The sequence below is a fragment of the Argentina anserina genome, chromosome 6 (genome assembly GCF_933775445.1).
Source record: "Argentina anserina chromosome 6, drPotAnse1.1, whole genome shotgun sequence".
In the NCBI taxonomy this organism is placed as follows: domain Eukaryota; kingdom Viridiplantae; phylum Streptophyta; class Magnoliopsida; order Rosales; family Rosaceae; genus Argentina; species Argentina anserina.
The window spans coordinates 6506714-6519331 of record NC_065877.1 but is presented as its reverse complement, the minus strand read 5'-3'; the positions used below and the strand labels follow the sequence as shown (position 1 = coordinate 6519331).

Below are 12618 nucleotides of genomic sequence, written 5' to 3'. Positions count from 1 at the left end.
CGCATGGTTTCAAAATTTTGCTACGTCCATCATATGTGTAAATATTTGGTTTTAGTCATTGGTTTGATTCCTATACTCTGTCATAAATTTCATACTTAAAATGTGATGGACACGAGAAAATCCTTTTATCTAATTTGTGATAATCAAGTATAAGGGCATGCATGTGTTGTATTAGCACTAAGCAACTGTATGAATTTAAGTGCAACAAGACTGCAAAAATTGCGAAAGAACAGAATCAAACTCATGTTAAAATCAACTTATCATTGGTCTCAACATGAATAGAACAGAATCAAACTCATTGCAAAATCAATTTATCATTGGTCTAAACATGAATAGAACAGAATCAAACTCATTTCAAAATCAATTTATCATTACTCTATTGTGATACATGATAATTTCTTTAAGATACCGGAGAAAATTAAAATATAGAAATACGATATATTGTTCTAATAAATGTTGGATATAGATGTAGTGTATGACCATTTAATATCGTGATGAGATTCAAAATACTTATGATATCATTAGAAATATGAATACCTCTATTGAATTGGGCCAAACCTCTAATTTTTGATTGAGTATGATGCAATATTTTTAGGTTTTTCAGCTATCACGATAACTTGCCAAATTTGTCTTGATCAAAGATGGCACAATGCAAATTTGCAAAGGGGGACCAAATAAGTTCTGTCCCTAAAAAAAACCTAAAGCAAAGCTGTGAACTTTCATTTTCTTGTATTTACTTCTTTTCACCTCCTTGTCTCACTTTTAGTGCTTTGCATTTTATGTGGTTCTAGATCAAGGAATTATAAAATAATGTACCATGATAAGGTACCAAGATCACGAATTATAGCATTGGAGAGTAAATGAGAGCAGACCATTGAATTGAATAGAACAAGTACAGGTCACACAGACCCTGACTTGACCCAGAAATGTCTGGAATGCAAAACTTGAAAATGCTGCTTTCATTTAACCAATCCTATAATGATCGTTATCAATACAACTGCAAACCTGCTTGAAACTCAGCACCATTAAACCATATGGTAAATGCATACCCTACCAACAAAGTACACACATCATATGCCATATTGCAATCAAGGACCAAAAACAAGACTTAAGAAACCTACCATTCCTTTCATGAGTTCATCATAAAGACCCTTCAAATTTCACCAGTTCCTGGATTTTACCAGCTCCAGCCAGTAGTTTCTGTTTGTCTTCCTTCTGCCCAAAGAAAACACATATACAAACCGTGATACAAAACCTGGAATGAACACTATGGACAAATTGAAGAAGGTTCATTACCCGTTTTCTTGTTTTTCAGCCAGTTTATTTATGAATAAGAAATTGGTGAATGGTAATATGTGAAGGGTTTAACCCATGCAGCAGCAGCATCCTTTTGTTTTGTCCAAGAGCGAATACAAAACGCAAAAGGCACGCGCACACTAGTTGGTTTTTTTTTTTTACTGGGAAAAACTTTGGTAAAGTAGACACGATGCACAAAACCCACTCTGTTTGGTGTTTATCAACACTAGACATTGGCAATGGTCCTCCTCCTGTTCTTCTTCTCCCACAAGGCCACAAGAGCTTTATCATGTCCAGACAAAAATGGAAAATTGAAAGAGAGGTAGTGGGATTCTCTTGCAATATTAAACTGAGTATACCCAGCTGTCCTGGGTAATAAAGCTTATTATCTTTGCTCTATTCACAATTGCAAACCCTTTAGACTTGAGAGTTGTGTCTTGTTCCTTAATTCCACAGTTGTTTTGTTCCCCTTTTTTGTGACTTGTGAGCTAATCTACTTGTTCCTCCTATTTATCTTGTTGTCAGTAGTGAAGAATCTGAAGATTTGTGATTAATTATTAATTGATTATTCTCTAACTTGTACACAATTAGATGGAGCAGAATGAAGTGTATTGATGCAAGACAAATTTGCAAAGTGAAAAGATGATATGATTTGTGACAACTTCATAATTCTTATTAGACATATAACAACAATTGGAACTCGTTTAAGTTAAAAGTACCTTTAAAAATATTCTCATTGTAGAGAAATTTCTCTACCTTTCAACATATTCGGAACAGACGAGCAATAACCTGAAAATCATTGTACATATTTCTTCATAGCCAACTAAACAATTCATAAAGGTAGTTACAGACGAAAGGTGGATGCTCATTGTCGAATAAAGAATCTTACTATCCCCGTAAGGTAGTTAGACCTCCTAGGACGACTAATTGGCATTAAATTTAGTACAACTTAAGAGGTAAGATAACCAACATTATACTTAAGTTGTACTAACATCAACTCATATTTGGTGTTACAGCGGATTAGAGAGTAATATCCATCATAAGGCGTTAGTCGGCAAGTATCATTCTTTCACAAAAGTTGAGGTAACTGAGGTTAAATTCAGGAAAAGTAAACAAAAGAAGAAGTGACCAAAATGCAAAAGTGGTTTATTAATTCCCCCAGTCAGCAACCACTGAAACAAAGTGATCAGAGTTTTTGCAGAAACGAGTAAACCTCTATTTAATTTTCACAACCTCCAACTCAACTCCTCCCCTTTATTCTTTACTTTCCTCCTCCTCTCTGCTTTCTACCTTCAAACCCTAGAAATATCTCACCCTTCAGATGCCATTGCCTCTCTCCCACAACTCCTAGAACACCCAAAACCCCCAGATTCAGCTCAAACCCATCTCAGCCATGGTCTCATTATCCATTTCCACCCACTTAGCTGCCTTTGCTCTTCTCACTCTCATCCTCACAGCCTCAGCTGCAGACCAAAATTCCTCGTTTTCGTTCACTGAGTTTGGTAAAGATCCAAGCTTTGAGTCAAGTTTTGCTCTTTATGGAGATGCCGAGGTTGTTAATGGTGCAGTTCAGCTCACTAGTTCAGTGAGCTCGAGTTCTGGGGGAGTCATGTACAAGAAACCCCTCAAGCTTGGTGAAGGTAAGCCCAATAAATCAGTGTCTTTTTCCAGTCACTTCATTCTGTCTATGTCGAAAGAAAGTGGGGATGGTTTGGCCTTTGTTGTAGTTCCAAGTGGTTTGAATCTTAGCCTGTTTGGTAATAGCTCCTTTGGGCTTGATATGGGATTGGGAAAGAGTAAACTGAAAGTGGTCGCAGTTAAGTTGAAGTATGATTACTTGGTTGGGAAGGTCCAGGTGGGGATTGATGTGGGTAGTTCTGTATCACCTAGAGTTAACAATGCTTCAGCTATCAAATTGAATCTGACTAGTGGTGATAGAACAAATACTTGGATTGATTATGAAGCCGGTTCGAAAAGAATTGAAGTGAGATTGAGTCAATTGGGTGTTTTGAGGCCAGCTGATCCTTTGCTGTGGTACCCAATTGACTTGTCAAGATTGTGGGGAGCAAGTGAGAAAGTGTTTGTGGGCTTAAGCGCACTGAACAGGAATTCGTCTCAAGCTTGTTCCATATATTCATGGAGCTTTGAGCAGAGACATGTGCCGGATTGGATGCATTCACAGCCGCTAGATCCCAAGACCAATTCAAAGAGCTCGAAACCGGTGACAGTTGAGAAGAGAAAGGATTGTGTGTTGAGGGCTTTTGCTGCAATGGTCCTCGGTGTTGCTTGTGGAGCATTGGCATCATACATTGTGTTGCATTTGTGGAGAATCTTTGGTAATAGGCGTCCGGTAGTGCCAGAAGAGTATGGGATGCAGCCTAAAGAGTTCGAGTACAAGAAGATGAAGGTAGTCGTAGATAAATCCATCGAAGATGGAAAGCAGTAGAAGCTTCATAATGTTGTGTTGTAAATCAGTAATTTTTTCCCCCTTTGTTTTGCTATGTATTTTTCAGGTTTTCTTGTGTTATTACTTGTAGTTGTAGTAACATGGTAGTGGGTTGTCAAAATGGAGTAGGTCTGGTGCATAGTTTTTCTAATGTTAGAGCAGTGGGATTCCACTTTGAACTGAGCAAAAATTCATGGTTGAAACCCCACTGTTCTATTAAATAAGTCATCATGGTGTGCTGGTAACTGCTTAAGTTGTTTGCGAGCTCTTGTTTGAAATCAATTTCTCCATTTTCTGGTGAAAAGATTACTCTGTTTGGAGCTATCATGTTTCCAGCGAAGTCCCTTTTATTTGGTTTGCTAGTTTATGATACAAGCTACAAAGACTGGAGATTCATGTTCTAATCAGTCTCTTAGTCGTTGGTCTTATATGCAAGAAGATTACCACTTTCTCTATGTCGAGTGTTCCACTTTCTCCAAGTCTTTTTGCATCTTTAGGGTTCCTGAGGCTTTCTCAGCATTCTCCTTCAGCTTCGTAAAATCTCCAAACAAGGACTTTGGGATAGCTGGATTAAGTTGCCAGTAACTGAGATATATGTGCCTATGCTCAACTCCTTTAGCTAGATACAGCACTTTCTTGCTCAAACGAGTATCAAAAACACAAGAACTGTATATCTGCGTATCAACAGAATTTCTTAACAATTTCATTCAAGTAACTCATTATGCATAATAAACAACCAATTAATGAACCATTGGCAAACAAACCACTGATAAGCCATTCTCTGTATAATGTGATTTGCAGCGTAGTCCTAGATGGGTTCAAAATGTTGTTAAAACCTATGCAACCTGCAAACAGTGCAAAAGTATATTCTAACAAAGGGCAGAGGATGATAAGACCAGAAGATTTTGATGATTCATCCACAAAACCATAATACTACTTGAAGCGATTAATATACCCATATAACAGATCTGAGTTTACCAAAGCACATAACTAAGAAAGAAATGCATAAACGAACTTCAGTTTTTAATATTAACTAGTACTGGGAACCCCTAGCATCATTGCCAAAGACGAACAACAGGAAGTTGCGGCATCAATTCAAACATCAGAATGCACATCAGTTCACATTTCCTGAGCTTCTTCTTCCTCTTCCTCTTCATAGTAGTCATCCTCCTCCGCTGTTGCATCCTGATACTGCTGATACTCTGAAACCAGATCATTCATGTTGCTTTCAGCTTCTGTGAACTCCATCTCATCCATGCCTTCACCAGTGTACCAATGCAAGAAAGCCTTCCTCCTGAACATAGCAGTGAACTGCTCACTCACACGACGGAACATCTCCTGAATAGAAGTTGAGTTACCAATGAAGGTTGAAGCCATCTTCAAGCCTGTAGGTGGGATATCACAAACGGTGGACTTGACATTGTGGGGAATCCACTCCACAAAGTATGAAGAGTTCTTGTTCTGAACATTGCTCATTTGATCATCAACTTCCTTCGTGCTCATCTTTCCCCTGAACATGGCTGAGGCAGTGAGATAGCGACCATGGCGTGGGTCAGCAGCACACATCATGTTCTTAGAATCCCACATTTGCTGGGTGAGTTCGGGCACAGTCAAAGCTCTGTACATCTGCGAACCGCGAGAGGTCAAAGGAGCAAAACCGACCATGAAAAAGTGGAGACGGGGGAATGGGATAAGATTGACAGCCAGCTTCCTGAGGTCAGAGTTGAGTTGCCCAGGGAACCTCAAACAGCAGGTGACACCAGACATAGTAGCAGAAATCAAGTGGTTCAAATCCCCAACTGTACACAAACACAAACAATAATCAGAACACCAATCCATAATTATAAAGACATCAAAACCTATGTGAAAACATAAACATATATACGAAGCACCATGCCAATTATCAAAGAATATCACAATTTGTACCACCATAACCATATTTCAAACCAATTTGTTAATCAACCAATCTCACCATTTGCCAACAGCTCAAGATACTAACATCAATTTAAAAGCCTTACAAACATACACATACATCAGAATTCCAATTATTAATCGATGTATATAACAGTTTACGACAACACAAACATCATCAGAATCTTTCACAACTTTTATCAACATTAACAAGTGTCCTAATCTCAGTTAAGGTAACTAGAATCTGAAGGGGAACTTACAACTTGGAGTACTGAGCTTGAGTGTGCGGAAGCAAATGTCATAGAGAGCTTCATTATCAAGAACCATGCACTCATCGGCATTCTCAACAAGCTGGTGCACCGACAACGTAGCATTGTAAGGCTCCACCACCGTATCAGACACCTTCGGCGAAGGGAACACAGAGAAAGTGAGCATCATCCTATCCGGATACTCCTCCCTGATCTTCGAAATCAACAGCGTCCCCATTCCGGATCCAGTACCTCCTCCAAGCGAGTGACACAACTGAAACCCTAGAAAAAAATCGATCCAAAACAACACCATAAGCACAACAATCAAAACACGAAAACAACCAAAAACATCGAAAAATCCCAGCCAGGCATTTCGTCGAATACCTTGCAGGCAGTCACAATTCTCGGCCTCCTTGCGAACCACATCGAGAACCGAGTCGATCAACTCAGCCCCTTCAGTGTAGTGACCCTTAGCCCAGTTGTTCCCGGCGCCGGACTGACCGAAGACGAAGTTGTCAGGCCGGAAGATCTGGCCGTAGGGACCAGATCTGAGGCTGTCCATGGTGCCAGGCTCGAGATCCATGAGTACGGCTCTGGGGACGAACCGGCCGCAGCTGGCTTCGTTGTAGTAGACATTGATTCTCTCGAGCTGAAGCGCGGAGTCGCCTTCGTACCTTCCGGTGGCGTCGATGCCGTGCTCGGCGCAGACGACCTCCCAGAACTTGGCTCCGATCTGGTTGCCGCACTGGCCACCCTGGATGTGAAGAATCTCACGCATCTTGGGCGGAGATGGGAATCGGAGAAAGGGTTAGGGTTTTGGGAGGAAAGTGGGGAGTGAAATGAGAGGAGGGAGGTGGGGACGGGTTTGGGGGGTTATAAAAGAATAGAGACGATTGGAGCGGGAAAGGAGTTGTGGGATTGGGAATGGACGGCTGAGATTTGGGGGTTTTGAAATTTGAAATTTGAATTACCAGGCTGGATGTGGGGAGGAAATTTTGGCTTTTTTGAATTTTGGGGGAATGAGACGGTCAGACAGATGGGGGTTTTTAATTCTTGAGGTGGAGTTTTGGTGGAGCCAAAAAGAAATGAAAAATTCGATTTTTTCAGTAGTGGTGAATTATTGATTGGTAAATTTAAGTGAGGTCTTATCAAAGGGACCTATATAGTGCTGAAGGACCCCTTACCATGAAAATTGCGTATCAAGGCAAAAAAGTTGAACCATATATTTTGAGCGACGATATTTAATTATACTCAATAAAAGAATCAACAGACTCTGGTCGTTCGGGAAAAAAAAAATTGAGGGTCCAGCAAAAACAAGATTTAAGAGGAAAACCCCTCTTCTCGTTGGGAGGATAAGAACAACTCAGGTCATTTGATATGTGAGCAGACAAAGCCGGACATCGTACTGAAGAATAAGGATAGACAAGAAATTATATCACATTACGCCGGAGTATTCATATCACTCCTATGAGTCTGAAAGAAAGAATTCAATCTATCAATGATGGATAAAGAAATTATATCACATTACAGAAGAATAAGGATAGACAAGAAATTATATCACATTACGCCGGAGTATTCATATCACTCCTATGAGTCTGAAAGAAAGAATTCAATCTATCAATGATGGATAAAGAATGTTCATAGGATAGGCTTCTTCCAGTATACATATATTTCTAGAAATCATGTCGAATTTACTAGCACATGTTACCAAGAACAAAGGCCACACTCGTACGCAAACCAATTTCATACCCCAACATTATTCCTGGACCGAAAATGTGCTTCGGTCAGACTAATGCCCATTTAGCACCAGAAATGTGAACCAACCACACCCCAAATAATCAAATGGCGTCATTAAGAATTCAAATGGACCAGTATCCAAAAGGCAGCAGAAGAGTACCCTAACTTGGAAAATATAAATAAAAATAACAACGGAAAACCAGATAAATTTCAATTACATATTTGATTGATTACAACACAGAAGCGCAGAGTACATGAACGACATAAATTCGAATAACTTCCGGTAGTCCAGTGCTTCCCATCTCCACATCATTAATGTCTGAATCCTTTTTACTGAAAAAAGCAACTCACAAGAAAAACAGTATCACAGTTCAAAAGGACATGAAAGATTAAAATTTATAATCTCAGACATCCAAGGAAGGTAAAAGCAGCATTAGCTCTCAAGCCTGGCGAAGGCGAAAGCTCTCAGGCGGCAACTGCGAATGTTCTTGAGAAACAAGCCTTAGATTTATCATCATCGATCAACTTAAATAAAACCCCCAAAAAAAACACAACTGATGAAAGATGGATCAGAAACACCTGGCTTGGTATCTCTGTATAACAGAGATGTAATAGCACAGTTATTTCAGCTTCGATCATCTGGGGAAAAAGTCATCACTTCCATCTTTCCAATCAATTATAATAAAAAAAAACAAACTGAACCCAGACAAAATCAAGACAAATACATTAAAAAAAAAACATGAAATGTATCTGAATCAGCATGAGATCAGACCACAAAGGAAGGCCCTCTAAAATTTGCAGAGACAGAGTAACTATGGCGTCGGCTCATACACAGCGCCCACTAAACAGAGCGATGGTAATCAGTATATTCGACGCCCATGACCAATCATACAACTCAGAGTTCATCAGCCCTAACACCCAAATGCTGCATTCTAGTGTAATGTCGGTACCCCAACTACTATTACAAATTAGTCAGCTTCTCCCAACAAGCTTTTACCCTTTGTATAGGCCATTTAGCAACCTACGTATCTAGATACAATCAACTACCTCTGAAGTCTCAAAAGCAGCAATCAAAACATAAAGGGAAACCAAACACAAATATTACTCAACAACGCAGATAGAGTTATTAACAAGACTTGATTAGAAAAAGCAGCTAGATCTCAGAAACAAGATATTATCTTCAGTTCCGGAACGAATCCTGGGTAGTTGCAGATAGATAACGCAGATTAATAAACATCATCGATCTATAAATAAACATACTAGAGTACTAGACCAAACAAACATATGAAATGAATAAGAGTGAGAGAGCATCTCAGATTCAAATTCCCCATAGTTTTCTTCACGGTGAATCATAGTGCAAGGATAACGAAATTAATGAAAATCATCACCGATGCTAATTGAAAATCATTCTACATAACATCGAAATCAAAACACTTAACATGTATCAAACAGAAAAAACTAACTGAGAATCATACAGATCGCAAAGGGGATGAATAGAGAGAGAGGCGGGTGTTGGCGGTTCAAGTATGGGTCGGCAGAAGGTTTTCGTACATATATAGGAGTGTCATTGGACAAACCCTAGTATGTTTGGGCCTATCCTGACCCGGTTTAAGCGAATCCGGAGCAAAATTAAGCCGAATAGGTAAAAGTGTAAAACTGTATCAAAGGAACTTGGGCGCGCTTGCACTCTTTTTTTTTTTTTTTTTAATGCGATGCCAATAAGTTGTATAGATTTTTTATGTGATCTTAATAGCTAGTACATACTCATCCAATGTGTCAAAGTATCAGACAAGAGATTATGAGTCGAAACTCAATACTAGCATACGGTAGAAAACTAGTTTAGTAATAAGCTCAAATCGAAAAAAAAATTACATATTTATGATTGATACAAGCATAACAATAGGCAATAGACTAAACTTAATAAAAATAATATTGGGTTTAGACCCATGCTCCAAAGCCCAAGCCCAAAACATATTTTGTGAACCCCTAGGCAAAGATTGTAACTTGGCCGCCGTCAACCCTAGCCGCAACCAAGCATCACCCATCGTCAGCCGATGAAACAAACTTGCATCAATTATGGCTACTCTGCTTCGTGTGAATCGATATTCATTATGTCTGAGAAGATTTAAATACTGTCTCAAACATATATTGTTGTTAAGACGTGTGGTAGTATTGTTCAATTTGATGTCACCACCACCACCACCACTATCGAGCAAACCATAATCTTTTCTCATGGTAGCATTGTGAATCCACCTTAAGTAAAATGAGTAACATAAAAGTATGGAGCAAAAGAAGGGATGGGCAACTCACCCCAATTATCACATCGTTTCAAAGCATAACAACTCAAAATAGTATCACTTGCAAACCAGTAACCATGGAGGTGAATGATTTGCTGATAGTAAATAGATGAAGAGAGGAGACAAAACCCTTCCGATAATCAAGAATGTCGGCCATAAAATAGTCATACTAGGATTAACACGAAGAGTGCTTATAGTAGGAAGGTGGAGGCTTGCATAGTTAGAGTTTTTTCTAACTCAAAGAAAGACGAGTTTCCCATCGAAAAAGTAGATTTTAGTTCGGGCACGCTTGCACTCTTAAGTGTGCCGTCTCTAGGTTTAAGAACTTTAGAAGCCCCTCTTATAGTAAAGGAGGTTTCATTAGCCATTAGGCAATTGGCTTATTATGGGACTAATGAGTTCAATGAGATCCCCAATTCTAGAGGAGATGTTCATGGTGTCATTAACGAAGAGGCGCCTTTGATATCGTATATGACCATAATTTTTGGACCTCGATATGCATGTGCAACTAGTGCACAGCTGCTCTTGCCTCGTGGTGATAATGATCATGATCATTTCCAGTTCTGATCAACAAGGGAAGTCGTTTTCCTGACCAGTAAAGGATTTAGTTGCCAAAATGGAAATTTTTTGCAAGGATGGATTTGATGCTGAAGACCCATCCAAATGGCGACCAGCAGCCCAGCAGGTTCCACGAGTACGTAACCAAACCCAGCCACTCGTTCAAGAGTGGACATTTCCACCCCTCTTCCTCAAACAAATCTCAAAACGAAAACATATAAAAATAGAACCTCCTCTCCGAGCAAAGGATCAATACAAATAGCATAGCCTCTCTCACAACAATCCACGGAAAAAATTAAATCCACATTCTCTCATATCTTCACAAGCAAAACCACAAACAGAACCCAAAATTCCAACATGGGCACGGTATTTGGTAAAATAGCTGCAGAACCCCAAAATACCAGGTCCTCAAATCATCTGCTGATTACGAAATCCGGCAGTATGCACCATCAGTGATAGCTCAGGTCACCTATGATCCATCAGTGTTCAAAGGCAACAAAGATGGTGGCTTCTCTGTGCTGGCCAATTACATAGGTGCTTTTGGCAAAGCCCAGAACACCAAGCCTGAGAAGATTGCCATGACAGCTCCAGTCATAACCCAGCAAAGCTCAGCTGAGAATATTGCCATGACAGCTCCTGTGGTGACTAAACAAGCCGGGGAGGCGAATGCTGTGACAATGCAATTCCTGCTGCCTGCCAAGTATCAGAAGGCGGAGGAGGCGCCGAAGCCGGTGGATGAGAGAGTTGTGATCACTGAAGTGGGGGAGAGGAAGTATGGGGTGGTGACTTTTGGAGGAGTGGCGTCGGACCAGGTAGTGAAGGATAGGGTGGAGAAGCTGAAGGGGGCTTTGGAGAAAGATGGGTTTAAGATTGTAGGGGAGCATTTGCTGGCAAGGTTTAACCCGCCTTGGACTTTGCCTCCGTTTAGGACTAATGAGGTTATGATCCCAGTTGAATGAGTTCTCATATTTAGGCCATTCTGTTGCTGTTTTTGTTCCTCTTCAGTCGTATGTAATGAGTTTGTAAATACATCAATAAAAGCTTTTTCTGACTGCAGATAAGAATTCCCCATAATGTAGCTTCACAAATACAACTACACCATATCAAGCTTCATTAGTGGCACAAGGTAACCCGGCACAAATGCACACTCATAACCTTCCACACAATTGTAGTGCAACAGCATCTTAAAAGAATCATAGCAACTACATTCCCCCACCAAATTGTACACTAGATCATTTACCCTGATGAGGGTCATGAATCTCCCTACCTGAACTTGTTTGATCAAGGAAACAAATTACACAACAAGCACATCTAACAATCAAAAAATCTGTGCAAAGGTATAACCTTTCAAAAAAGCAAACAGCTCATACGAAACAGCCAACTCTTGAAACTGATATTCAATTCAGAAACAATATCTAGTATACAACAACAAAGCCATGGATCGAAAGCACTCTCATAACATACAAGCCTGCTAACAGATTCAACGACCCTTTTTCCTGAAATTTCATTTGGGACTAAAAGTCTATGCACAAAGAAATCAAACACAGACACCCAGCAAAGATTCTTGAATTACAAACACAAACCCTCAACCATATACGAGTTTGAGAATAATGGTAATGAAGTTGATGAGTATCAGCAAAAATCTGAAGTACTGGCATGCGTAAATCAGCCCTATAAGCTGCCCCTTCATCGTACTCCTATTCCCTCTTTGAACTTCTAGCATGGTCCAACCTCTCGGACCAAGAAACCGATCCTCATTCAGAATCGCCAATCCGTTTGCAACCAGCAACATGCCTTGAATGAAAGTCCATAACCCCATACCCTGCATAAGCGTTACAATCCGAACCATAAAAAGCATCATAATTCAAACCCAAATCATAAACAGGACACATGATTTCTAGCAATGTCGATTCTGATTACTGAGGAACACCAACAAAACCGAACCATCAAACAGAAAACTCAAACTTTAAAACAAAAGGCGATCCAAATTGAACAAATTGCTAACGGGTTCAAACCTTACCGGCGAGATTAGTTACTGTCTTACTGAGAAGATGGACTTGTTGTTTTCTCCGTTTAAAGCCTGGGCCTTGATTTCGACGACACAGAAACTAAACCCTCCTGTTTA

At 39.9% G+C, this 12618-nt stretch overlaps 4 protein-coding genes and 4 non-coding genes across 9 annotated transcripts; 2 read left to right on the top strand and 6 right to left on the bottom strand.

The window, feature by feature from the left end:
- Positions 1 to 2498: 2498 nt before the first annotated feature.
- LOC126798012 (L-type lectin-domain containing receptor kinase VIII.2-like) lies at positions 2499 to 4117 on the top strand. Its single transcript, XM_050524827.1, has one exon. It carries the CDS (start codon positions 2690 to 2692, stop codon positions 3740 to 3742), a length of 1053 nt encoding a protein of 350 aa, XP_050380784.1. The 5' UTR covers positions 2499 to 2689; the 3' UTR covers positions 3743 to 4117.
- Positions 4118 to 4673: 556 nt separating this feature from the next.
- Positions 4674 to 6752, bottom strand: LOC126798008 (tubulin beta-2 chain-like). Its single transcript, XM_050524823.1, has 3 exons — positions 6286 to 6752; positions 5914 to 6183; positions 4674 to 5541 (listed from the first exon to the last, which is right to left on the bottom strand). Exons 1-3 carry the CDS (start codon positions 6677 to 6679, stop codon positions 4862 to 4864), a joined length of 1344 nt encoding a protein of 447 aa, XP_050380780.1. The 5' UTR covers positions 6680 to 6752; the 3' UTR covers positions 4674 to 4861.
- A 1286-nt stretch (positions 6753 to 8038) lies between these two features.
- LOC126801313 (small nucleolar RNA SNORD14) lies at positions 8039 to 8161 on the bottom strand. The gene has a single exon (XR_007672807.1). It is a non-coding gene; the product is annotated as a small nucleolar RNA SNORD14 (small nucleolar RNA).
- A 41-nt stretch (positions 8162 to 8202) lies between these two features.
- Positions 8203 to 8302, bottom strand: LOC126801351 (small nucleolar RNA Z103). The gene has a single exon (XR_007672841.1). It is a non-coding gene; the product is annotated as a small nucleolar RNA Z103 (small nucleolar RNA).
- Positions 8303 to 8790: 488 nt separating this feature from the next.
- LOC126801309 (small nucleolar RNA snoR27) lies at positions 8791 to 8887 on the bottom strand. The gene has a single exon (XR_007672803.1). It is a non-coding gene; the product is annotated as a small nucleolar RNA snoR27 (small nucleolar RNA).
- A 56-nt stretch (positions 8888 to 8943) lies between these two features.
- LOC126801307 (small nucleolar RNA snoR26) lies at positions 8944 to 9035 on the bottom strand. Its single transcript, XR_007672802.1, has one exon. It is a non-coding gene; the product is annotated as a small nucleolar RNA snoR26 (small nucleolar RNA).
- A 1815-nt stretch (positions 9036 to 10850) lies between these two features.
- On the top strand, positions 10851 to 11563 carry LOC126798020 (heme-binding-like protein At3g10130, chloroplastic). Its single transcript, XM_050524835.1, is given in 2 exon segments — positions 10851 to 10875; positions 10878 to 11563. Coding segments are annotated over 2 exon segments (600 nt in total). The 3' UTR covers positions 11453 to 11563.
- Positions 11564 to 11857: 294 nt separating this feature from the next.
- LOC126798022 (protein transport protein yos1-like) lies at positions 11858 to 12600 on the bottom strand. 2 transcript variants are annotated; one of them, XM_050524837.1, is made up of 2 exons: positions 12514 to 12600; positions 11858 to 12315 (listed from the first exon to the last, which is right to left on the bottom strand). In XM_050524837.1, the coding sequence occupies exon 2, from the start codon at positions 12310 to 12312 to the stop codon at positions 12079 to 12081; it is 234 nt and encodes a 77-aa protein (XP_050380794.1). In that variant the 5' UTR covers positions 12313 to 12315; positions 12514 to 12600; the 3' UTR covers positions 11858 to 12078. The 2 variants fall into 2 exon arrangements, with proteins under 2 accessions (XP_050380794.1, XP_050380795.1); XM_050524838.1 differs by having other exon boundaries at positions 12509 to 12541.
- Positions 12601 to 12618: the final 18 nt, after the last annotated feature.

Coding starts and splice junctions, on each gene's coding strand:
- LOC126798008 (XM_050524823.1), bottom strand. CDS start 6,679: ATGCGTGAGATTCTTCACATCCAGGGTGGCCAGTGCGGCAACCAGATC. Junction 6,184..6,285: donor GAATTGTGACTGCCTGCAAG/GTATTCGACGAA, acceptor ATTTTTTTCTAG/GGTTTCAGTTGTGTCACTCG. Junction 5,542..5,913: donor CAAGCTCAGTACTCCAAGTT/GTAAGTTCCCCT, acceptor GTTTGTGTACAG/TTGGGGATTTGAACCACTTG.
- LOC126798022 (XM_050524837.1), bottom strand. CDS start 12,312: ATGGGGTTATGGACTTTCATTCAAGGCATGTTGCTGGTTGCAAACGGA.
- LOC126798012 (XM_050524827.1), top strand. CDS start 2,690: ATGGTCTCATTATCCATTTCCACCCACTTAGCTGCCTTTGCTCTTCTC.